Source organism: Cherax quadricarinatus, chromosome 2, assembly GCF_038502225.1.
Source record: "Cherax quadricarinatus isolate ZL_2023a chromosome 2, ASM3850222v1, whole genome shotgun sequence".
Lineage (NCBI taxonomy): Eukaryota > Metazoa > Arthropoda > Malacostraca > Decapoda > Parastacidae > Cherax > Cherax quadricarinatus.
The window spans coordinates 80,234,777-80,261,210 of NC_091293.1; the positions used below are offsets into that span (position 1 = coordinate 80,234,777).

The 26,434-nt window shown below is 38.6% G+C and overlaps 1 protein-coding gene across 4 annotated transcripts in view; it reads right to left on the reverse strand.

Moving 5' to 3' along the window:
- Positions 1 to 26,434, reverse strand: part of LOC128684335 (uncharacterized) — a 149,303-nt gene that overhangs the window by 13,233 nt on the left and 109,636 nt on the right. For 3 of the 4 annotated variants that reach the window (XM_070089303.1, XM_070089297.1, XM_070089292.1), the window contains 3 exons: positions 20,588 to 21,328; positions 11,847 to 12,094; positions 4,050 to 4,221 (listed from right to left, as the gene is read on the reverse strand). In XM_070089303.1, the coding sequence (XP_069945404.1) occupies positions 4,050 to 4,221; positions 11,847 to 12,094; positions 20,588 to 21,328 (1,161 nt within the window). The remainder of the gene's footprint in view (positions 1 to 4,049; positions 4,222 to 11,846; positions 12,095 to 20,587; positions 21,329 to 26,434) is intronic. The other variant, XM_070089307.1, reaches the window with a different exon arrangement.

Genomic DNA, 26,434 nt, shown 5'->3' on the forward strand with positions numbered 1-26,434 from the left:
CTTTATTGAAGATCTGGTGATGATTGATGGGATGGGAGGAGGGGAGAGTGTGGATGGTGTTAGTGTTTAGAAGGGGAATCCCCTTCCATTAGGACTTGAGGTAGCAAGTCCTTTTCTGGGGTTACTTCCCTTCTTCTTTTAATGCCACTAGGACCAGCTTGAGAGTCACTGGACCTCTGTCGCACAACAAATCTGTCCATAGAGCTCTGTACCTCTCATTCCTTTACGATTTGTCTAAAATGGGCCACAACATTGTCATTGCAATAGTCACCAGAACGGCTTGCAATAGCTGTGTTAGGGTGATTTTCATCCATAAAGGTTTGCACTTCACCCCACTGTGCACACATTTCCTTAATTTTTGAAGTAGGCACAATGGATTCCACAACTGGCATAGGCTTCTCAGGGTTAGCCCCAAACCCTTCAAAATCTTTCTTAATTTCCATACTAATTCTTATCCTTTTTACCACAGGGTTGTCAACAGAAGCTTTCTTGGGGCCCATGGTGACTTATTTTGCAGAAACAAGCACCAAAAACAGTGATAATATGGAATGTACCGAATGTATCCTTAGATGCACGCACACTGGCTGGCTTGTAAACACTGGCACACAAGGGGCAGTCCAGGCTACACATGGACACGTCTCGTACGAATCGTATCGAATACCGGGTTTTCAATCGGATACCAAGGCAAAATTTTTGCGTTAAAATGCATCGAATACTGGATTTATCGAATACCGATGCCATCGAATACCGGGGATCCACTGTAATAAACTATATCATGAGTGTATTGTGTATTTTTATACGTATATACTTCTAAACTGTTGTATTCTGGGCACCTCTGCAAAAGTGAGTGAGGTAAAAGTGTTGAATAATGATGAAAGTATTTTCTTTTTGGGGATTTTCTTTCTTTTTGGGTCACCCTGCCTCGGTGGGAGATGGCCAACTTGTTAAAAAAAAAAAAATTATAACTATGATAAATTGTATGATAAACTGTATAATAAACTAAATAATAAAGTGCACAATATACTGTATAATAAATTTAACCATAATATGGATAACACTAACAAGGATAATATCGTCTTTAATATGGTTGATCAACTGGTCAGTGTAGAGAGGAATATTTATGCTTCATTACATTATTATAATAGGTAATTATTATTATTATTACTATTATTATTATTTTAGTATTACTGCTGTTAAATGCTACTAATGTAGTGTTATTATTATTATTTTATTTATTATATTATCATCACAGTTAATGCTACTATCTTAGTGTGTGTTACAACCACTGTAACAGTTTTACAACCACTGTATCAGATAAGTAATTTTATTCAGTTTTGAGATTTAGATCTAGAATAATTGCCTGTATACTGGCACGTTTTTTCGTGCTATTTCATGTAAATGTAGCGAATTTTAGCTGTCACAGCTGACTGGCAAACCTGCCAGTCAGCTGCATCAATGAAAAATAACCGCAGAACAAACCATCAACACGTGTTTTTATGTGTAAAGCCTCAAGCTTAACATAACTTTATTACAGTTATTACCATGGACACTGCTTTTTTTTTTTCCCAGATTTAGCCAGTCAGATTTAGCTGGGGTCCTTGACACCGGAGTGTCTTGTTCGCCATAAAATACGGTACGTACGTTGGGAGGAAAATAAGTAATGCATGATCGAAGTCACTAGTGACATGTTTCTCAGACACAAAGCAAATTAAAATCTAACAAATCCCCAGGTCCTGATGAACTGTTCTCAAGGGATGTAAGTGGGAACTTAGCAAACCATTGGCTAGTCTTTTCAACATATCACTGCAAACTGGTATACTGCCAGAGAAGTGGAAAATGGCAAATATACCTATCTACAAGGCTTTGAATTATACACCAATTAGCATAACCTTCATTTGGAAGAAAACTGATGGAATCAATAATTACTGAGTCTATTGAAAGCCACCATGACAGACAAATTGATCAATGAATCTCAGCACAGTTTTACAAAAGGGCATTCTTGCCTTATGAATTGGCTATTTTCACTAAGGTATTTGAGGAGGTAGATCATGGTAATGAATATGATATTGTGTATATGGACTTCAGTAAGGCTTTTGATAGAGTTTCACACCAGGGATTGCTGAAGAAAGTATAGGAACATAAAATAGGAGAAATTTTTTCCTGGATAGAGGCATGGTTGAAAGACAGGCAACAGAGAGTTTGAATAAATGAGGAAAAATCAGTGAGGATGCATCACAGGGGTCAGTGTTGGGCTGTTTATTGCTAACAATATACACAGATGAGACTAGGTAGTAGGGTGGTAGACAGCAACCGCCCAGGGAGGTACTACCGTCCTGCCAAGTGAGTGTAAAACTGAAGCCTGTAATTGTTTTACACGATGGTAGGATTGCTGGTGTCTTTTTTTTTCTGTCTCATACACATGCAAGATTTCAGGTACGTCTTGATACTTCTACTTACACTTAGGTCACACTACACATACATGTACAAGCATATATATACACACACCCCTTTGGGTTTTCTTCTATTTTCTTTCTAGTTCTTGTTCTTGTTTATTTCCTCTTACCTCCATGGGGAAGTGGAACAGAATTCTTCCTCCGTAAGCCATGCGTGTTGTAAGAGGCGACTAAAATGCTGGGAGCAAGGGGTTAGTAACCCCTTCTCCTGTATATATTACTAAATGTAAAAGGAGAAACTTTCGTTTTTCCTTTGGGGCCACCCTGCCTCGGTGGGATACAGCCGGTGTGTTGAAAGAAAGAAATACACAGATGAGGGAATAAATAGCGATATAAACAAGTTTACTGATGACACCAAAATAGGCTATCGGATTAATTCTGACAAGGACACTAGAGCACTACAGGAACATCTGAATAGACTGATGCAGTGGCCAGAGAAGTGGCAGATGCAGTATAATATAAACAAATGCAAAGTTCTAACCCTTGGAAAAGAGAATAACCATGGCACTTATAAACTGGTGTCACCACAGACTTCTGTCAGATTTCAGGTGTTCAACACACCTCCAGAGAATCTCCTGAGTCGTTCTGGCACTCAGGCTGTAGCTTGAGTGCCAGGAATAGCTCATATGGAGATGACAGAGTACCACGTCCTTGTCATAGGGCTACCCCCACAAAACTGTAAGCAGTATTCCACTTGACCTGAAGAAGACTCACCATGCCCTTGCTCTAGGGCTACCCCTGCCATAGGGCTGTAAACAGTACTACAAGTGTACTACAAGTGTACACACTGACACTCCTTCAGGAGCCACTGCTGGGTCACCACATGGAGAAGACCTGGGCTAGGAGCTTATAAACTAAATATTGTAGATCTTATTCACTCTGAATGTGAAAAAGATTTAAGAGTTTTGGTAAGCAGTAATCTAAAGCCAAGACAACAGTGTTCAAGTCTTGGCAATAAAGCAAATAGAATCCCTGGCTTCATATCAAGAAGTATAAATAATAGGAGTCCTCAGGTTATTTTTCAGCCTCAAATATTGTTAGTCTGGCTTAATTTAGATTATGCTGCACAGTTCTGGTCACTGTATTACAGAATGGATATAAAAGTGCTGAGAAATGTATAGAGAAGGATGACAAGTTGATTTCATGTATCAGAAATCTTTCCCATGAGAACAGACTGAGGGCACTAAATTTGCACTGAGGAGTATAAACTGAAAACAGGAATATATAAAGAGGATGTAAAAATATCTAACCAAGAAAGGACTCACAGAAATAGGTTCAACCTGGAAAAATTTAGATTTAGAAAGGATTTATGAAAGCATTGGATTGGCAATAGAGTTGTGGATGTGTGGAACAAACTCGAGTAATGTCATTGAAGATAAAACCTTGAGTGGCTTTAAAAGTAGCTTAGGCAAATACATGAGTGAGTATGGGTTGATGTGACTTGGACCTGCTTAACTTGGGCCAGTAGGCCTACAGCAGTGCTCCTTCCTTATTATGTTCTTATTATAAACTGAAAAAACATTTAATACAAATATAATCTATGATAAATGTTAAAAAATGCTTCAGTAATGAAAAAATGCTGACTTAAGGGAGTACCTTGACATTTTTGGTGTGATGGTTGCCAGAGCTTGCTGTGTCTTGCGGTCCGACTCGGCCATGTTGTTAAGGACTTGTCTGGCGCGCGTCTCGTCATAGTGCACAGACTGCAGTGCCATGGTCACCACCGTTGGTGTCAGTGCTGGGTACTCTGCTGCCAGCTGGTTACGCACTGTAACACGCAGTACAGCTGTTGTAACACTAAACATAGAACAACTGTACACCACAACTGTCACTTGTTGTTAATGAAGAGCTAGTAAAAATATCGACCTTGATGACTGCCAATAAACTTACACTTAATAGTGACAAAACCTTTTACATTATGTTATAAAGAATACAAAAAGAATAAAGACTATTTCTTTGCAAAGGTTACAATGTGTAATTGCAATTTTGGTTTGTTAAGTACAGCAGAACAGGTGATGCCCAACTGAACATTATGACTGAGAACACTGTTATTGCTAAACATAATGAGGGCAAATTTCTGGGTATGCACCTTGACAGCAACCTGAAATTCAACACCCTTATCCAACACAACAAAAAAAGCATCCAAAATAGTTGGGACCCTCTCAAAGATACATTACTATGTACCACAATTAGCCCTACTCACACTATACTATTCACTCATCTATCCCTACCTCACCTATGTTATTTGTGCATGGGGATCAACAGCAGCAACCCACCTAAAGCCAATAATAACCCAACAAAAGGCTGTAGTAAGAATTATCATGCAATCCAATGCTAGACAACAATCCCCCCACTCTTCAAATACCTAAACCAACTCCCTGTACAGAACATTCACACTACAGAACTATAAATTTTCATATTAACCCTGAACTAAAACACTTTCTTGATAGTTGCAACAGGACTCATAGACACAATACCAGACACAAAAATCTCTATGACATCCCCTGTGTCTGGCTAAATCTCTTCAAAAACTCAATGTACATAAAAGAGCCTAAAATGTGAAACTCCCTGCCTAAAACTCTAGAACCACAGAATCAACCACCATTTTCAAAACTACTATTAAAAAACACTATCCCACTACCACACCCCATCATCAGCTATGTGAAAAACACAAAATAGACTTACTCTTGATATCTGTAATTCTTCCTTTTACATTTACACTCACCCAAATGACTGTAAACATAAAATTCTTAATATAGTTATTGCCTAATTAATCTTAAGTTAGTCCTAAGTTTGCCTGATATACTCTCCCAACGCAGGAGTTTTTATAGAAGCAGTGTATCATGCTGAGATAAAACCATTCAAATTATGTACTAAATTTACTAACTGTAATATTGTTATATGTTTCGTACTACCTCGCTATTATCAATCTAATTAATGATAACCACTTCAATTACCTAATTTTTATATCAATATGCAATAATGTATATTAAAATGTACTGCTCCATAACCTGGGCCAATACAGAGTAAGAATTAGGAAAGTCTGCCCCAATTTTTTTTTTTTATTTATTTTATGTCTTTGCAGACAGTACATTGAGATTTTATATTTACAATAGTGGGTTGCAATGCAAAGAGAGCCTCTATTATACCTAGGCATTATGGGCCAACTTAACATTATTGGCTTACAGTCTACTTAACACTAAGGAGTATATCATAGTTGTACAGTAGGATAGTAATTATTTCATAGTTGAACAGTAGGTTATTAATTATAAGTGAATTAAAATTGTATAAGACAAAGGATATATTCATATAGTCTAAAATGCTTATTGCTTATATTCCTGTCAACAATGGATAAGAGGTTCAAAGTGATTGTTGAAGTTATGATGTGGGAGTACATAGGTGAGTATGTGTGTATTGAATATTTAGCATTTAGTCTATGGTGATTAAGTGGCTTTTGAGAAGAGTCTTAAACTGATTTTCAGACTGGGTTACTTGAATATATTCTGGTAATAAATTCCATATTTTAGGGCCCTTTAGGTGCATAGAGTTTTTACATAGTGTGATATGGACACATGGTATATCAAAAAGGGATCTGTGTCTTGTGTTGTGGTCATGTGTCCAGGTGCCTAGGTATGCTAGTGGCCTTTTTATAATATGTAAACCACACACTGTAAGCTTTGCAAGGAAATACACATTTTCATTTTCACTTCCCAGAAACAATTGTACACCATAAATGTCACTTGTAATGATGAACAAGGAACAATTATACACCACAACTATTACTCTTGTAACACACACTGCAGTCAGCTTTCTTATAAAGCTATAGCATATTACAATCAGCTCTCTTGTGAAGCTCTTCTATATAGCACATTACAGTCAGCTCTCTCACAGCTCACCTATACAGCCTCTCTTCACTTAGAAACATATTTGTTTACCGATGCCTCAGACTTACGATGGGCTCTCTGACCAATATTTATACCTAAATAATGTATATTAGAGCTGATTTCGTCTATTCTGTTTATTTCAATATACGTACAGTACACTACTGTATAAACATTTAAAAATTTACCAGAAATGTTATAAATGTAAGTAAGTAAAGTTTATTTCTTTGTAAAGGTTACAATGTGTAATTATAATTTTGATTTGCTAAGTACAAAGATAGCCACTATCATGCCGAGGCATTTTGGGCAAACTAATCCTAATACATAATAACTAATTAAAACTAGATAAGATAATAGTACATAGTAACTATACTTAACCCTTTCAGGGTCCCCAGGCCCTCTCCCAGACTTGTTCTCAGGGTCGCCCAAATTTAAAAAAAAAAAAAAAATTATTTTTTCTTATGAAAAGATAGAGAATCTTTTCCCGGTCATAATGACACCAAATAGGGTCCAGAATAAACAAGAAAGACATTCCTGGCACTAAAATAACATTTCCTCTGTTCATTAGTCACGTCCCCATGCCCCTCTTACATTCTTTTGTTTTCCACTTTGAATTTTTCTCACAAAAAAATAGAAGATTTACTGTTATGCAGACTACTGCATTAGTGTAGAAACGGTATAAATAATATCAGCGCACTTGTGAAAGAATATTAGACTCACCAGTTGAAGTGTATTGGAAGCTTAGCATGATTTGTTTACTTTTGGACTTTGGTAAACATTTCTGCTATTTGAGCTCAATTTCAAGGTACTTCTCATTGTAAAACCAGTCAAAATGATCTCAATTTCTGTAATATGTCTTCCATTCTATAAAATGAGACCAGGAAAACTAGAATACAACAATAAATGCCATACGAAAATACAGTGCAAAGTCGCTGTTTTAATCCAAAAACACAAAGTTTTTTTTTTCTCATTATGCACTGTGTGCTGCAGGATTTTTTTTATACTGTGCACACTGACCACACAGACCCATTCTTTCATATGTAGGCCTACCAGCTTTCTCTCACTAGATTTGAGGGCGCTAGAATTTAGGCGTACTAGTATGTCAAAAACCCTGGTGCGTAAGCCATACTAGTACGTCCGAAACCCTGAAAGGGTTAAAACTAGACTAGTAGTAGTGGTTAACTGTTTTACAATCTTATTTAAACTTAATACAAGTGAGAGGTAGTAAGAAGGAGTAGGGTTCGATAAAATAATCTTGAAATTGCACACAAAATCTACTTTACAAGTAATGGTGCAGGTGGTAATATTTAATGGATTGGCAGAATTAAAATCCAGGGGGTCACATAATAAAATTAATTAGCAGATGTTTTGGCTGATTTGGTTAATATTGAGAGATGATGATTTTATGGACTGGCAGAATTAAGAGCCAAGAGGTCACATAATAAAACTAGTAAGCAGATGTTTTGGTTGATTTGGTTAATATTGTGAGATAAGATGATTTTTTAGCAAAGTCCTAAATTTATAAGCTGTCAAGGGATCCTTGACCTGTTCCGTTAGCGAGTTCCAGATCTTCGGGCCCTTTATGTGCCTTATGCCTTGTATTGTGGCTGTGCATTCTGTTGTAACTGTCAAGTAGTAGTATTAGGGGAGGGTTTACAGTGGAGTTTAATGTTCTGTATATGTAGTAGGCACTCTGAAGGAGGGGTGTTAATGTTGCAGTTTAAAAACTGTAGTGTAAAGCACCCTTCTGGCAAGACAGTGATGGAGTGAATGATGGTGAAAGTTTTTCTTTTTCGGGCCACCCTGCCTTGGTGGGAATCGGCCGGTGTGATAATAAAAAAAAAAAAAATATTCAGGGAAACCAGCTATTTTTATATAGCTGGACTCGAGTCCTGGAAATGGGAAGTACAATGCCTGCACTTTCAAGTACATAGAGGCTGAAGGATTGAAACCCCAACAAGTGTTTGTGACAAAACAGGCCTGTTTTGGAAGAAATGCCAAACAGGACCTACATTACTCAAGAGGACAAGGCACTTCAAGGACATAAGCCTATGAAAGACAGGCTTACTCTTTTGTTGCGTGGTAATGCTAGTGGTGATTGCAAAGTGAAGCCTTTATTGGTGTATCACTCAAACTCCCAGATTGTTTAGGAAAAACAGTGTCCACAAGTCTAATTTGTCTGTGATGTGGAGGGCAAACAGTAAGGCATGGGTCACTAGGGACTTTTTCTATGTCTGGTTGCACCATGTTTGCCCCCACTCTGAAAAATTACCTCCTGGAAAATAAATTGGACCTTAAGTGCCTCCTGGTATTAGACAATGCTCCTGGTCATCCTTCAGACTTGGCAGAGCAAATTTCTGGGGACATGAGCTAATACCACTCTTCTCCTCCAGCCCATGGACCAGCAGGTCATTTCAAACTTCAAAGACCTCTACACAAAAAGCTGTTTCGAAAGTGCTTTGAAGTGACCTCAGGCACTTGATTGACCCTAAGAGATGTGATGAATGGTTTGAAAAACCGACAAGTTGAAGATTGAGACACTTATGCAACATATGGGAATCTTTATTCAGAAAACGTTTCGCCACGCAGTGGCTTCATCAGTCCAATACAAAGTAGAAAGGCATAAGGAGAGGAGGAGTTTGAGGTAATCAGTCCCTCAGCCTGGAGTCGATGTGTTCAGTCCATCAATCTTGTAGAATGTACAGCATAGGGCCGTAGACGTGGCTTATATACTGTAGTGAGGTGAGGCGAAGCAGGAGGAGGTGAGGTCATAGTGGTACCATCCACTAGTCGAAGTAGGTCTTCGTCCAAAGGCTGAACAAGTGTTGAAGAATTCTTTGTAACAAGATCCCATGATGCTGCAGTGTCTGACAGTTGTGATGAATGGTTTGAAAAACCGACAAGTTGAAGATTGAGACACTTATGCAACATATGGGAATCTTTATTCAGGAAACGTTTCGCCACGCAGTGGCTTTCCTGAATAAAGATTCCCATATGTTGCATAACTGACCCTAAGAGAGTTTTGGAAAGATCAGTTTAGTATCCTCAGTTGTTTAAACCTTATAGGTAAGGTTTGGGAGGGAGTGACTAAGAGGACCTTGAACTCTGCTTGGAGGAAATTGTGGCCAGAATGTGTAGAAGAGAGGAATTTTGAAGGGTTTGGGGCTAACCCTGAGAAGCCTATGCCAGTTGTGGTTTCTATTGTGGCATTGGGGAAGTCCTTGGAGTTGGAGGTTAGTGGGGAGGATGTGGAAGAGTTGGTGGAGGAGGACAATGAAGAACTAACCACTGATGAGCTGCAAGATCATCTGCAACAGCATGAGGCCACACCTGAAGAAACTGCTTCAGAGGAGGGGAGAGAGAAATTGAAGAAGTTGCCTACTTCAAAGATTAAGGAAATGTGTGCAAAGTGGGTCGAACTGCAAACCTTTATGGATGAAAATCACCCTAACACAGCAAGCCGTGTTGGTGATTATTACAATGACAATGTTGTGGCCCATTTTAGGCAAATCTTAAAGGAACGCAAGGTACAGAGCTCTATGGACAGATTTGTTGTGCGACAGAGGTCCAGTGACTCTCAAGCTGGTCCTAGTGGTATTAAAAGAAGAAGGGAAGTAACCCCAGAAAAAGACTTGCTATCTCAAGTCCTCATGGAAGGGGATTCCCTTTCCAAACAATAACTTCCACACACTCCCCTCCTCCCATCCCATCAATCATCACCAGATCTTCAATAAAGGTAAGTGTCATATATTCTTTATTTAGTACAGTAGAAATTATGCATGTCTTCTTCTTTTTGGGTGTATAAAAATGTATATTTCATGTGGTAAATTTTTTTTTTTCATACTTTGGGGTGTCAGGAACGGATTAATTTGATTTCTATTATTTCTTAGGGGAAAATTAATTCAGCTAACGATAATTTCATCTAACGATGAGCTCTCAGGAATGGCTTAATATCATTAGCCAAGGGTCCACTGTATTAGTAAAAAATTGCGATAAATAGAATAAGTTTATTATTAGGTATCCCAGGGCTCAGTTGGTCAGGTCAGGTCAGGTCAGGTCAGGTCAGGCCAGGTAAGGTCAGGCAAGGCAAGGCAAGGCAAGGCAAGGCAAGGCAAGGCAAGGCAAGGCAAGGCAAGGCAAGGCAAGGCAAGGCAAGGCAAGGCAAGGCAAGGCAAGGCAAGGCAAGGTAAGGTAAGGTAAGGTAAGGTAAGGTAAGGTAAGGTAAGGTAAGGTTAGATTAGGTTAGGTTAGGTTAGGTTAGGTCTGGGGTTCAATACCTGGAATGGGTGGAAATGTTGGGCATGTTTCCTTACAACTGCTGCTTCCCCTGTTCACCTAGCAATAAGTAGGTATCTGGGTTTTAGTCGGCTATAGGGGATGGCATCCTGTGAGTGGTAGTATACCTTAGATAGTGCTGAGCTTTAACCTCTTTCAGGGTTCAGACCCCCAATCTGAAACTTGTTCTCAGGGTCCAAAAATTTCCTCTAACTCAAAAAAAAAATTTTATGAAATGATAATTGTTTTCTGGGAAAGCCATAAACCCATAGGGGTCATACAGCATCTGTGGAAAATAGTGTTCCATAGCTCAATCACTAGTGCACTCAGCTCACACAGTGATGTCTGGGGATCGATCCCCCAGTATGTCTGGAAAACATTAGGAAGTGTTTCCTCAAGCCACCTGCTGTCCATGTTCACCCATCAGTAAAATAGGTACCACCTGGGTGTTAGTTGACTGGTGTGGGTCGCATCCCAGGACAACATCGACCTAATTTACAGGAAATGCTCTACATAACAAGCGGCTTTCTATATATGTAGTAGTATGTCATTGATGTCAGCTAGGCTTGTATACCTTATAAATGTACTTTTAGAAATAACAATAATTATTATTATTATTATTTTTTTTTTTTTCAACATGTCGGCCGTCTCTCACCGAGGCAGGGTGACCCAAAAAAGAAAGAAAATCCCCAAAAAGAAAATACTTTCATCATCATTCAACACTTTCACCACACTCACACATTATCACTGTTTTTGCAGAGGTGCTCAGAATACAACAGTTTAGAAGCATACACATATAAAGATACACAACATATCCCTCCAAACTGCCAATATCCCAAACCCCTCCTTTAAAGTGCAGGCATTGTACTTCCCATTTCCAGGACTCAAGTCTGACTATATGAAAATAACCGGTTTCCCTGAATCCCTTCACTAAATATTACCCTGCTCACACTCCAACAGATCGTCAGGTCCCAAGAACCATTCGTCTCCATTCACTCCTATCTAACACGCTCACGCACGCTTGCTGGAAGTCCAAGCCCCTTGCCGACAAAACCTCCTCTACCCCCTCTCTCCAACCCTTTCGAGGACGACCCCTACCCCGCCTTCCTTCCCCTAAAATCAAAATCTTTAAATGCAACAAAAAGTTCCATTCCCTTATCTAAGTAAGAAGAACAAGAACACACCTTATCTATGTAAGAACACACTTTATCTAAGTAAGAAGGCTAAAAAAACACACCTTTCTTCTTGTGTTTTTCCCCGAGGTTCTTAGGTCTTGGAGGAGCAGGTGAAGGTTTGGGAGGAGCCAACTTGTTCTCCTTGCCCTCAGCTCTCTCCTTCAGTCTGGGTGGAGACAACACTGTCTCCTTCTTCTCATGACCCAGCAGTATCATCTTCTCACAGGCATCTTTAACACTGTAGTTACACTGAGTAAGAACATCCAGTATCACTGCTGGCTCCACCTTAGGAAAGATTCCTTTCAGGTACCTGCCACAACATCAACAATTATTTCAACACATTTCATTATTTTAAGCTCTCATTAAATTTTAAATTGACAAAACACTCACTGATTATTTTTGCAGAAAGATGCAGATATTAGTATCATAACATTACAGAATACAGCCTATCCTCACGTAGTGATGTGCTCGTTTACCGACAACTCGGACTTATGATGGGCTCTCTGACCAGTATGCATACCTAAATTTTTTTTGTTTTTTTTCAACATGTCGGCCGTCTCTCACCGAGGCAGGGTGACCCAAAAAAGAAAGAAAATCCCCAAAAAGAAAATACTTTCATCATCATTCAACACTTTCACCACACTCACACATTATCACTGCTTTTGCAGAGGTGCTCAGAATACAACAGTTTAGAAGCATATACGTATAAAAATATACAACATATCCCTCCAAACCTAAATAATACCTAAATAATGTAAGTTAAAGCTGATTTCCTCTATTCTGTTTATTACAATATACAGTACACTACTGTATAAACATTTAAAAATATACCAGAAATATTATAAATGGTGCAAAGTTGACATTAAAACAATATCAAAGATGGTTGACACAAACCCACTACCTAATATTATAGTGTGCTCATCACTTAGCAATGAATTCATTTATCGACATGGTCTTAAAAACAGAATTCCACCATTAAGTGAGGAGAGGCTGTATATAAACAGCTCGGTAAAAATGCACTCCAACAGTCCACAGATACTTAAATCAATTTTGTTCGCCGATGACACAACTTTTGTTATTTCAAATTCTGATCTCACAGCATTCAGCAACACAATCAATGCTGAACTAAAATATCTACTGGGGTCACAACTAAAACTTCACACTCAATATTGACAAGACCTTCTATGCAATGTTTGGAACAAAGCAAAGAATGTCCTTTTTTAATGTAGACACAAACAATACAGCAAGTGAGAGGCAGGGCGAGGGGCAAATGCTTAGGAATACACCTGGACAGCAAAGTAAAATTCAACAGACACATCCAGAACATTTCCAATAAAATTTTCAAAAGTGGTGGACATTCTCTCAAATATATGGTATTATGTGACCCAAACCTCTCTGTTCACCTTGTATTACTCTCTAATCCATCCCTACCTTACCTATGGTACCTGTGTTACCTGGTGATCAACATCGGTACTCATCTTAAACTCCTCGTTATTTATCAAAACTCATCTCTCAGAATTATTGCTTATCCAGGCAACACACACACATACACACCTCTTATTAAAAACTTTAAACTGACTTAACCTTCACAATGTTCACTTTCTACTGTTCACGCTAAGTATACAGGACACTCAATATTAACATTAATCCGGAGCTTAAGTTCTATCTGGAGAGCTGCAACACAACACTGGAGGGCTGTATTTTTTCCTGCCTTCAAATTTGGCATGACCTGAAATGCCTGGTCAGTATAGAATGGGTCTTAACACTCGGTGTGTGCAGTATTAAAAAACTCTGGGACCAGTTAGTACCTTGTGGGAACACCAGTTCAACTGAGCGCCAGCTAGAGCAAACAGCGTGGCAAACACTAGGAATTCACTGATGCCATGTCGTATTAACACTCCCCTTTTAAGAGGAGAGTGATGTTGACCCTGAGTTTAGTGGCTTTGAGATGGATGTGGCCACAAGTAGTTGAGGAAATATGAAAAACCTTGATAATAACCTATGTGCAACATTTGTACAACATCCTTTCAATTTTGGTACCACTGGTAGTGTCATCCTGATAGAATGTCCTATAATCTATGCCCTAAGTAAAGAGAAACAATTCTGGAAAGTGTGTAATAAGTGTTCGGCTGGGTGGCTGCCTGGCTGGCTGATTGACTTTGACTGTCTCTATCTCCATCTCTGTCTGTCTGTCTGTCTATCTCTATCTCACAGGTACACATAAGTATAGATATTATACATAGAGTAAATTGCCTAGGATAACCCAAAAAATGCACACAAAGTGCTACACTGTGCTTGTAGATTTTTTTTTCTTTTTTAACAAGTCGGCTGTCTCCCACCAAGGCAGGGTGACCCAAAAAAGAAAGAAAATCCCCAAAAAGAAAAATACTTTCATCATTCAACACTTTCACCTCACTCACACATAATCACTGTTTTTGCAGAGGTGCTCAGAACAACAGTTTAGAAGCATATACGTATAAAGATACACAACATACCCCTCCAAACTGTCAATATCCCGAACCCCTCCTTTAGAGTGCAGGCATTGTACTTCCCATTTCCAGGGCTCAAGTCCGGCTATATAAAAATAACCGGTTTCCCTGAATCCCTTCACTAAATATTACCCTGCTCACACTCCAACAGATCGTCAGGTCCCAAATACCATTCGTCTCCATTCACTCCTATTGAACACGTTCATGCACGCCTGCTGGTAGTCCAAGCTCCTCGCCCACAAAACCTCCTTTACCCCTTCCTTCCAACCTTTTCGAGGACGACCCCTACCCTGCCTTCCTTTCCCTACAGATTTAAATGCTCTTCATGTCATTCTACTTTGATCCATTCCCTCTAAATGACCAAACCACCTCAACAACCCCTCTTCAGCCCTCTGACTAATACTTTTATTAACTTCACACCATCTCCTAATTTCCACACTCTGAATTTTCTGCATAATATTTACAGCACACATTGCCTTTAGACAGGACATCTCCACTGCCTCCAACCACCTCCTTGCTGCTACATTCACAACCCAAGCTTCACACCCATATAAGAGTGTTGGTACTACTATACTTTCATACATTCCCTTCTTTGCCTCCATAGATAACGTGTTTTGTCTCCACATATAACTCAACGCACCACTCACCTTTTTTCCCTCATCAATTCTATGATTAACCTCATCCTTCATAAATCCATCCGCCGACACGTCAACTCCCAAGTATCTGAAAACATTCACTTCTTCCATACTCCTCCTCCCCAATATGATATCCAATTTTTCTTTATCTAAATCATTTGATACCCTCATCGCCTTACTCTTTTCTATGTTCACTTTCAACTTTCTACCTTTACACACACTTCCAAACTCATCCACTAACCTTTGCAATTTTTCTTTAGAATCTCCCATAAGCACAGTATCATCAGCAAAAAGCAACTGTGTCAATTCCCAGTTTGTATTTAATTCCCCATAATTTAATCCCACCCCTCTCCCAAACACCCTAGCACTTACTTCTTCTACAACCCCATCTATAAATATATTAAATAACCATGGTGACATTACACATCCCTGTCTAAGACCTACTTTTACCGGGAAGTAGTCTCCCTCTCTTCTACACACCCTAACCTGAGCCTCACTATCCTCATAAAAACTCTGTACAGCATTTAGTAACTTACCACCTATTCCATATACTTGCAACATCTGCCACATTGCTCCCCTATCCACTCCATATGCCTTTTCTAAATCCATAAATGCAATAAAAACTTCCCTACCTTTATCTAAATACTGTTCACATATATGCTTCAATGTAAACACTTGATCTACACATCCCCTACCCACTCTGAAACCTCCTTGCTCATCTGCAATCCTACATTCTGTCTTGCCTCTAATTCTTTCAATTATAACCCTACCGTACACTTTTCCTGGTATACTCAGTAAACTTATTCCTCTATAATTTTTACAATCTCTTTTGTCCCCCTTCCCTTTATATAAAGGGACTATACATGCTCTCTGCCAATCCCTAGGTACCTTCCCCTCTTTCATATATTTATTAAACAAAAGTACCAACCACTCCAACACAATATCTCCCCCTGCTTAAAACATTTCTGTCATGATCCCATCCACTCCAGCTGTCTTACCCCCTTTCATTCTATGTAATGCCTCACGCACCTCCTTCACACTCATATCCTGCTCTTCTTCACTCCTAAAAGATGGTATACCTCCCTGGCCAGCGCATGAAATTACCGCTTCCCTTTCTTCGTCGACATTTAAAAGTTCCTCAAAATATTCTCGCCATCTACCCAATACCTCCATCTCCCCATCTATTAACTCTCCTACTCTGTTTTTAACTGGTTCTCTAGGCTTTCTTAACTCGTTTAACTCACTCCAATTTTTTTTCTTATTTTTATTAAGATTTCTTGACAGTGCCTCTCCCACTCTATCATCTGCTCCCCTTTTGCACTCTCTCACCACTCTCTTCACCTTTCTTTTACTCTCCATATACTCTGCTCTTCTTATATCACTTCTGCTTTGTAAAAACCTCTCATAAGCTACCCTTTTCTCTTTTATCACACCCTTTACTTCATCATTCCACCAATCACTCCTCTTTCCTCCTGCACCCACCCTCCTATAACCACAAACTGCTACAGAATAGAGAATATCAGCTCTCATATACATTATTTAGGCATGCACACAGGTCAGAGAGCCCTTCGTAAGTCCGAGTTGTTGGTAAATGAGTACGTATATTGCTAAGTGAGGAGAGGCTGTAGTGCGTTATCGAAAGCACATTAGAGGATCGCATGTCAATCGATGGTCTACTGTAATGTACATGGAGTCGGTTTATAATATTTGGGTATAGTTGGCACTCCATAAAATACAGATCACTAACCAATGTAAATTCTTTGCAACTGACCAATTCTTCACTTGCAACCCAACTCACCGTGCTGGTGACTGTAATGACTCACTCAAGTTGTACTGACTTAAATTACAAACTTTGTTATGTATGAGATAAGTAGTTAGCAAGTCTTATGATTAGTCGGCACAAGAAGCACAACAATAGTTAATGACCTTTTCAGCCTTATATTGTATCAAGCTTTATCTGTATTATAATAAAATAAAACTACTGTATTTGTATTAGTATGGCTCTTAAGAAATAATTTTAATTTAAAATTTTGTAATTTTAATTTACTGCTGGAAATAATAAATAATTAACATATAAACAAGTTACTGAGAGCAGTTACCATGAGAGATCGTACTACATATCAGTCAGTAGTTCCTGACTGGCTGTTACACATTCATGCTGGGGCACACCTTAGAGTACACAGACCACTATGTACACTGTACTGTAGTGCACAGTAATAAGCTTCAATGTTTGACAGAAACCAGACATAGAACATTGTACTAAATACCTAGTATACTGCAGTAGCTACCAGCAACCTCAGTGTGACTGCCGTCTCTAACATCAAAGATACACAATACAAGCACCATGCTTCATGGCACTATGCTTCACAGCACCATGCTTCATGGTACTATGGATACATGCACCATGCTTCATGGTACTATGGATACAAGCACCATGCCTCACAGCACCATGGATACATGCACCATGCTTCATGGCACCATGGATACAAGCACCATGCTTCATGGCACCATGGATACAAGCACCATGCTCTACAGCACCATGCTTCATTGCACCATGGGACTTAGCATCCCCTGGAATACAAAAATATACAATTAATTTTAAATAACTACTTAAATATAAAATACATTACTGGCCATGAGTCAACTAATAGTCTGTTTTAGTTCTCTTCTGCTGGATTGCCAGACCTTGAGTGACAGATATAAGTTGAAAGCGAATTTCAGAGAGATTTTGATTACAGTGGATTCTCAGTTGTCAAACTTAATTTATTCCAGATGTCGATTCGACAACCAAAATGGACGACAACCAAAGTAATTTTCCCATAAAGAATAATGTAAATAGAATTAATCCATTCCAGACCCCAAATGACAATATAATAATTTATTAAAACTAAACTAACTAGTACTACATAAAACTAAAAATGAGCACTAACCGAAATATTGTACAGGAAATGAAAATTTAACTGCCTCATCCCTGTCAGAGGAGAGCTAAGACATACTGGAAGCAGGAGGTGGAGGAGAGGAGGGGATATGTCACTGCTTGGAAGGAGAGTCACCTTCTATTAATATGTCAGACAACTGTCCTTCTGGTGTTGTTTCTCTTCTATGTCTCTTTTCACCACTAACACCTTGTTCTGGCTCACTGGTTCTTTGTCTCACTAAAAGCCTGTCCAGTGATGTTTGTTTCAGGCTCCGTTTTAACACTAGTCTAAATTGAGACATTACACTGTCATTGTATATGTTAGAGAAACGGATGGCCACTGCTTTGTCTGGATGGCATTTTTCAGCAAACTCCTGCACTTCACGCTATTTAACACACATTTCCTTGACAAGTGCAATGGGCACATCATCCCTTCCCTCTTCTTCCTCTGATGACAGCTCCTCTGCTGAAATCTGTTGCTGCTCCTTCTGAAGGTCTACAAGTTCTTCTGTGGTGAGTTCAGTTCTATGCTCCTCCACCAACTCCTCTACATCATTTTCAGTTACCTCTAGGCCCAAGGTCTTCCCCAGGAACACAATATCCTCCACAGGCTCAGACTCATCTTCAAAGCCTTTAAAATCCCTGGCTGCCATAATTTCTTCCATGCTGACTGCAAGGTCCTGGAAGACACATTCCCTCAGGCTTTGTCTATAAGCCTCAAGCAGGTGAGAATATTGAAATGGTCCTTCCAGAACTCCCTGAGGGTTAAATTTGCTTCTAAAGTGATTTCAAAGCACCTTTCAAAAAAGTGCTTTGGTGTAGAATTTTTTTAAGTTAGAAATGGCCTGCTGGTCCATGGGTTGGATGAGAGGGGTGGTGTTAGGAGACAAGAACTTCACAGTTATAAAACTGAACTCCTTCAGCAACTCATTTTCCAAGCTTGGAGGGTGAGCAGGACCTGAGTAGCAATTGTTTATCAATGAGGTAGTTTTTGACAGTGGAAGCAAAGACCTCATGAACCCACTCAATAAAAAATTGTTTTGTTACCCAAGCTTATGTTCTGGCTCTCTACATTAGAGCCAATTTGTTTTTCATATCATTGTTCTTAAAAACTCTTGGATTTTTGGAATGATAAACAACGGCTTCAATTCAAGTCCCCACTTGCATTACCACACAGTAACAGAATGAGCCTGTCTTTCATTGGCTTGTGTCCTGGCACTGACTTTTCCTCTTCAGTTATGTAAGTCTTTGTAAGCATTTTCTTCCAGAAGAGGCCTGTCTCGTCACAATCAAACACTTGTTGGGGGACAAATCCCCCAGCTTCTGCGTACTCTTGGAATTCAGTAACATTGTCCAGTGTGCATTCTGTGAGCATGCGACCTGAGTTGTTTGCATTGTCAGTCGACAACCAAGAGAAAATACGAAAACCAGGAAATTTTTTCTCAAAATCCTTGTTTGAAAACTGTTTGTTTGACAAGTAATGCAGTTGGCAATCAAGGTTCCACTGTATGAGGAAAGTCTGAGGCAAATACAGACTTGAGATATTGGTGTTTTTGTGGCATTGTCAGTTTGCATCCTGAGGTATCAGTGGGGGGCTGGCAAAATAACCAGGTGCGTACACTCACGTCTCTTTTGTAGGAGTTTACTGGTGTGAACCTAAAATGCTAACAAACATTAGTGAGGGATGTGGGTGTCTATCTGAATTCTTCAGTGCTGTTTGTTGCACACACCAGCCAGATTGCTGCACCTTGCAATTTTTATGTAGATAATCTCCATGTGGTCAGAAAGTGTCTTGATCCAAAGATTATCTTGGTGATGATCCATGATTTTGTTTCCTCTCAAACTAATTTTTGCAACTTTTGGTTTGTGGGTTTGTCTAATTACTCGCTGCAATGACCTCAGTCTGTAGTGAACAGTAGAGTTCGATTGTTATTTTCACTCCCACCCACTTACTACTAGTCTCTTCTCCTTATTAGTATTTAAAGTTATTAAGTTTAAAAAACCAAAGTATCTTGAATATAACAATTGGTACAGAATACCTACAAGCAGTAAAGGAAGATACATGTGCAACAGTTAGGTATCATTATATTGAAACATTTAGCCTACACAGAGGCAGCAGAATCAATGGAGATGTAGAGACAATGCAATTAGTCCATCACTCTTGAAGACATAGTTTTGAGGTGGTCAGTCCCTCAGGCTGGAGAAGAGTTCTGCTCCAAAGTCTGGAACAATGTGGTCCATAATCTGTTTTCCAGATTATGGAACAGAGCTCTTCTCCAAGCTGAGGGGCTGACTACTTCAAAACTACGTCTTCAACGTTTCACCTACTTTGTAAGTGAAACATTCCAGAATAAAGATACCTGTCTACCACATTAACTAGTGGTGTAGAACCACCTGTCTACCACACTGACCCACCTGCCTAGTTCAGTCACCGTCTACCACACTAATTAGTGATAAAGAACCACCTGGCTGATTCAGTCACCACCTATCTACCATAAAACAATGAGGTGAAATAACAATTTATTCAATAAATAAATTCTTCCAAGTACTCAAAAGTCCGGGTCACTGTATAACTCTGAGAATACTTATTCAACCATAAAAAGTTGACAGAGGGCCAGTTATGTATATTAGTTACATCTTAAAAATACACTAAGAATAATAAATAATTATTGCAATATTTAAATGCCATATCTTGAACTACTTAATATACAGCATACAATGTTAGACATTTATTAATGATGAAAGAGAATAGGCCAGAGTACCTGAGTTTGATCTTGGGAGAGTGAGGCGAGGGTCGAGGAGAGTGACGGTGATCGATCCTGGGCGATCCTAGCTGAGAGCGGGTAAACTCAGAGGTAGAGCGGGTAGTGGGTCGGGGAGACCCTAGTGTGTGCGGTGAGGAAGCACGCGACGAATGGAGTGGAGACTCTCGTCCTAGGAATGGCGAAGCAATGGATCGCTCCAGAGAGCCTTGACCCAACCTCGGAGAGCCCATAGATCTATCGACAGACTCACGCCCCATTCTAGGAGAGCCGATGGACCTTTCCAAAGACCCACGCTGGCCTATCATGGGTGACTTTCTACATTTATCATCAAAAAGAAGAGCTCCTCTAGCTCGTTCGTACGCCGGACGATACTGTGCACGCTCAGTCTTAGAAGTGAAGGTTGACTGATCTATATTAGTGGTAGCATGAGCAATACCATTGCTTGTAGCAGTGGTAGTTACTGTGGTACTTCCTGTGCTCACTGCAGTTTTGGGTGCAACTATCACTGGTTTATCCTGGGATGCAGCAGTAGTTGTAGTTAATGAATGTGTTGTAGCTACTATGGCTGAAGTCACAGTCAAGGATGCCTTAGTACTCTGTAGAGCCATGAGGGCAGTAGCAGTTGGTATGAAGTGTCGCATGGGAGGCGGCGTGAAGGTACCGTAGGGACCAGGTGTTGCAAGGGGATGTTTCTGAACCTGCAGTGCACTGATGACCACAGCTTCCCTGTTGTGATATCTGGTGCCAAAGTTAGTAGTGCCAAAGTTAATAGTGCCAGAGTTAACCCTTAAACGGTCCAAACAGATCGACGTTCAAATTCGTAGTGCTACAAAAGTAGATCTACTTTCTCTTACATATTTTCAAATATAACAAAAAAAAAATGTAGATAAAAGTTTTTTTTACGTTTTCAAATGTAAAACAAAAAAGAAGATCTACATTTTTTTACATACTTTCAGATGTTGAAAAAACGTATAGATACGTTTGGACCATTTAAGGGTTAATAGTGCCAGAGTTAGTAGTGCTGGGTTAGTTACACAAACTTCATGCAGGTATACCTCTGCTTGTCACAGTATAACCTCAATATAGCACACCAATAGGGAGGATCCTCTGAGTGTCAGTTAAAGCAGAATAAAATTTAAAATAAAAAGGAAACCACTTACTCTACTGTTTAACTAATATTGTACTGCACAGTTTATAGTGTTATATTGCAACAAATATTGACAATAAAGAAGTTAACAATACAATTTACTTAGATTTTGAACATTTTAAAACTATCATATTGAATTTTACTGACATTCTCAAGAGCTCCTCTGATAACTTCTCACATTAAGGCAAGTTATTACCCCTTTCACTGTCCATAAGTGAAACTGACTCTCAGTGTCCAAAAATTTAAATAAAAAAAAATTCTTCTGAAATGGTAAAGAATCTTTTCCTGCAGGTAATAACACCAAAGGTGTGAAATTTGATGGAAAACTTATAGAATTACACAGGGGCAAAGTTATCAGCCTCGGCACAATTTACACACAAGCAATTTCACTTAGTTGGAATCTTATTTTAACCCTTTGAGAGTCTCTTCCGAAATTCTGCGACCTGAAGCCAGGGTCCAAGCCATAGTTCTACGCCATGAGCTCAGCTCCTTCAGATAAGCTGTGAGCAGTAAATCTGGGCCTAGATATAAGAGAATGCATCTATGTGGTAAGAGTGTATCATATAAAAAATCCTTCAGCATGCAGTGCAGAATGAGAAAAAACTGAGACCATGTTTTTGGATTAAAACAGCAACTTTGTGGTGTATTTTCATATGTTTTTATGTGTGTATTTGCAGTTTCTTGGTCTCATTTGATAGAATGGACGATATATTACAGAAATAGAGATCATTTTGATTGGTTTTAGTACTGAAAATGGCAAGAAACTGAGCTCAAAGTACCGGAAATGTTCAAGTTTTGCCAATTTTCAAGAGTAAACAAATGAAGTCGCGTTTCAAATACACATCAGCTGGTGGCTCTCATGTGTGTTCATGAATGCACTGATATTATTCATACAATTATTACAATATTACATAACAGTAAATCTTCTATTATTTGGTGTGAATAAAAATTCATTATGAGAATAAAAAATAAAAACCAGATTCATTTGTAAAGCCTGAAAATGTAACTAATAAACAGAGGAAATGTTATTTTAGTGCCAGGAATGCCTGCATTATTTATTCTGGACCCTATTTTGAAGCTGGAATATTTTGAACTTTGTGTGAAATTAGTCAAATTACCAATTTCCGATCACTTTATTGGGTAGTTGAAATAGTTGATTGGGTGATTTCTAGTGCTCAATTGATAAAATAGAAGTAATACTATCAAAATAGCTAAGAATCTGGTCTACTGGAATACTGTAACTGGCTTAAAATGGGAGTCAAATTGGGCAAAATCGCCGATGTGTAAATATCTCCGCCGCAAAAAAATATGCGAGAGCGTAATTTCGGCAATTTTCCATCAAATTTCGTACTTTTTGTTTTATTACCTTCAGAAAAAGATTCTCTACAATTTCATAAGAAAAAATAAATTTTTTTTTGAAAATTCTTGGACCCTGTGGACAAGTTTCAGACTGGGGTCTAGACCCTGAAAGGATTATGGCAATTACATTGTTCCAACTGGCCAAATTCTTAGCAATGTCACTTACATATCTTCCATTCTGTGAAATGAGCATAAGGAACCCCCCATTTAAGTATTTCAACTGCCCTGTATAGTGATCAGAATTCGGTAATTTGGCCAATTTCGCACACAATTAAAAACATACCAGTTTAAAAATAGAGTCCATAATAAATAATGAAGACACTCCTGGCACTAAAACATTCCTCAGTTCATTAGGGGTATCGAGGCCACCACTAAATTTTTTTTTTTTTTTTGTGTTCAATTTCCCTTTTTTTTTGTTTTTGTAGAATCAGGTATGGATAGTTTATGTTAAGAAAAAGTTTGGAGAAATTCTGGCAACAAATAAATGAATGAAAAATAAAATAAGAAAAATTTGATTTGGCACAACTTATGGCCAATTTGGCCAGGGCCAAAATTGTTTTGGTCAGTCTCTATGGATAAAGCAACATCCACTGATCTTAACCGGAATGTACAACCTAATTTACCTCCAGTTTCATCCTTCCCAAAAATAAAGTTCATAAGTTTCTTACAAAATAAAATATTTGCACTATGCAGCTGCCCATAAATGCATACAAGAAATAGGGGCTATTTGGTTTATTCTTTTTCCTTTCACAGTAAAACAATCATTGTTGAATGGTAACTTGAAAATCATTTCATTCCATTATTACTTCATGGTGGTATCAACATATAGGTCAACAGCTTATTGTCACGAAATGTGAAGAAAACATGAGTAGGCTTATGACTTTTTGAGTATGTATATATGTGTATGTATGTATGCATCCGACTTACGACCTGCTCGACTTACGACCACTCGACTTACGACCGTGTTTTTTATGCCAAATTTCTGGGAAATAAACAACTATTTATGTTGTACACAGTGTTTATCCTAAATCTTACAGTATAAAATACAGTGCTAACGACATAAAAAGTAAAGTAAAACATGAAATACCAAAATAAAACAATAAAATAAAGTCATTACAAAAATGTTTTGTTGATATTCAGTAGTAAAGTTCAACTTACGACCATTTCGACTTACGACCGGTTTTCGGAACTGAACTCGGTCATAAGTTGGATGGTAGGTGTGTATATATATATATATTATAGGTAGTAGGTTGGTAGACAGCAACCGCCCAGGGAGGTACTACCGTCCTGCCAAGTGAGTGTAAAACGAAAGCCTGTAATTGTTTTACATGATGGTAGGATTGCTGGTGTCTTTTTTTTTCTGTCTCATACACATGCAAGATTTCATGTACGTCTTGCTACTTCTACTTACACTTAGGTCACACTACACATACATGTACAAGCATATATATACACACCCCTTTGGATTTTCTTCTATTTTCTTTCTAGTTCTTGTTCTTGTTTATTTCCTCTTACCTCCATGGGGAAGTGGAACAGAATTCTTCCTCCGTAAGCCATGCGTGTTGTAAGAGGCAACTAAAATGCCGGGAGCAAGGGGCTAGTAACCCCTTCTCCTGTATATATTACTAAATGTAAAAGGAGAAACTTTCGTTTTTCCTTTCGGGCCACCCCGCCTTGGTGGGATACAGCCAGTGTGTTGAAAGAAAGATAGATAGATAGAGATAGATGGCCGACTTGTTTAAAAAAAAAAAAAAAATATATATATATATATATATATATATATACAAAGTGGACCCCCGGTTAACGAACTTTTTTCATTCCAGTAGTATGTTCAGGTGCCAGTACTGACCGAATTTTTTCCCATAAGGAATATTGTGAAGTAGATTAGTCCATTTCAGACCCCCAAACATACACGTACAAATGCACTTACATAAATACACTTACATAATTGGTCGCATTTGGAGGTGATCGTTAAGCGGGGGTCCACTGTATATATATATATATATATATATAGATATATATATATATAGATATATATATATATATAGATATATTATATATATATATATATATATATATATACATGTATATATGATTGTGGATGTTATGAATGAGAAGAAGCTGGATGTCCTGGCTTTAAGTGAAACAAAGCTGAAGGGGGTGGGAGAGTTTCAGTGGAGAGGAATAAATGGGATTAGGTCAGGGGTTTCAAATAGAGTTAGAGCTAAAGAAGGAGTAGCAATAATGTTGAAGGATAAGCTATGGCAGGAAAAGAGGGACTATAAATGTATTAATTCAAGGATTATGTGGAGTAAAATAAAGATTGGATGTGAAAAGTGGGTTATAATAAGCGTGTATGCACCTGGAGAAGAGAGAAGCGTAGAGGAGAGAGAGAGAGATTTTAGGAAATGTTGAGTGAATGCGTGGGGAGTTTTGAATCAAGTGTGAGAGTAATGGTGGTTGGGGATTTCAATGCTAAAGTGGGTAAAAATGTTATGGAAGGAGTAGTAGGTAAATTTGGGGTGCCAGGGGTAAATGTAAATGGGGAGCCTTTAATTGAGCTATGTGTAGAAAGAAATTTGGTAATAAGTAATACATATTTTATGAAAAAGAGGATAAATAAATATACAAGGTATGATGTAGCACGTAATGAAAGTAGTTTATTAGATTATGTATTGGTGGATAAAAGGTTGATGGGTAGGCTCCAGGATGTACATGTTTATAGAGGGGCAACTGATATATCGGATCATTATTTAGTTGTAGCTACAGTTAGAGTAAGAGGTAGATGGGAAAAGAGGAAGGTGGCAACAACAAATAAGAGGGAGGTGAAAGTGTATAAACTAAGGGAGGAGGAAGTTCGGGTGAGATATAAGCGTCTATTGGCAGAAAGGTGGGCTAGTGCAAAGATGAGTAGTGGGGGGGTTGAAGAGGGTTGGAATAGTTTTAAAAATGCAGTATTAGAATGTGGGGCAGAAGTTTGTGGTTATAGGAGGGTGGGGGCAGGAGGAGGGAGGAGTGATTGGTGGAATGATGAAGTAAAGGGTGTGATAAAAGAGAAAAAGGTAGCTTATGAGAGGTTTTTACAAAGCAGAAGTGTTATAAGAAGAGCAGAGTATATGGAGAGTAAAAGAAAGGTAAAGAGAGTGGTGAGAGAGTGCAAAAGGAGAGCAGATGATAGAGTGGGAGAGGCACTGTCAAGAAATTTTAAAGAAAATAAGAAAAAATTTTGGAGCGAGTTAAACAAGTTAAGAAAGCCTAGGGAAAATATGGATTTGTCAGTTAAAAACAGAGTAGGGGAGTTAGTAGATGGGGAGATGGAGGTATTGGGTAGATGGCGA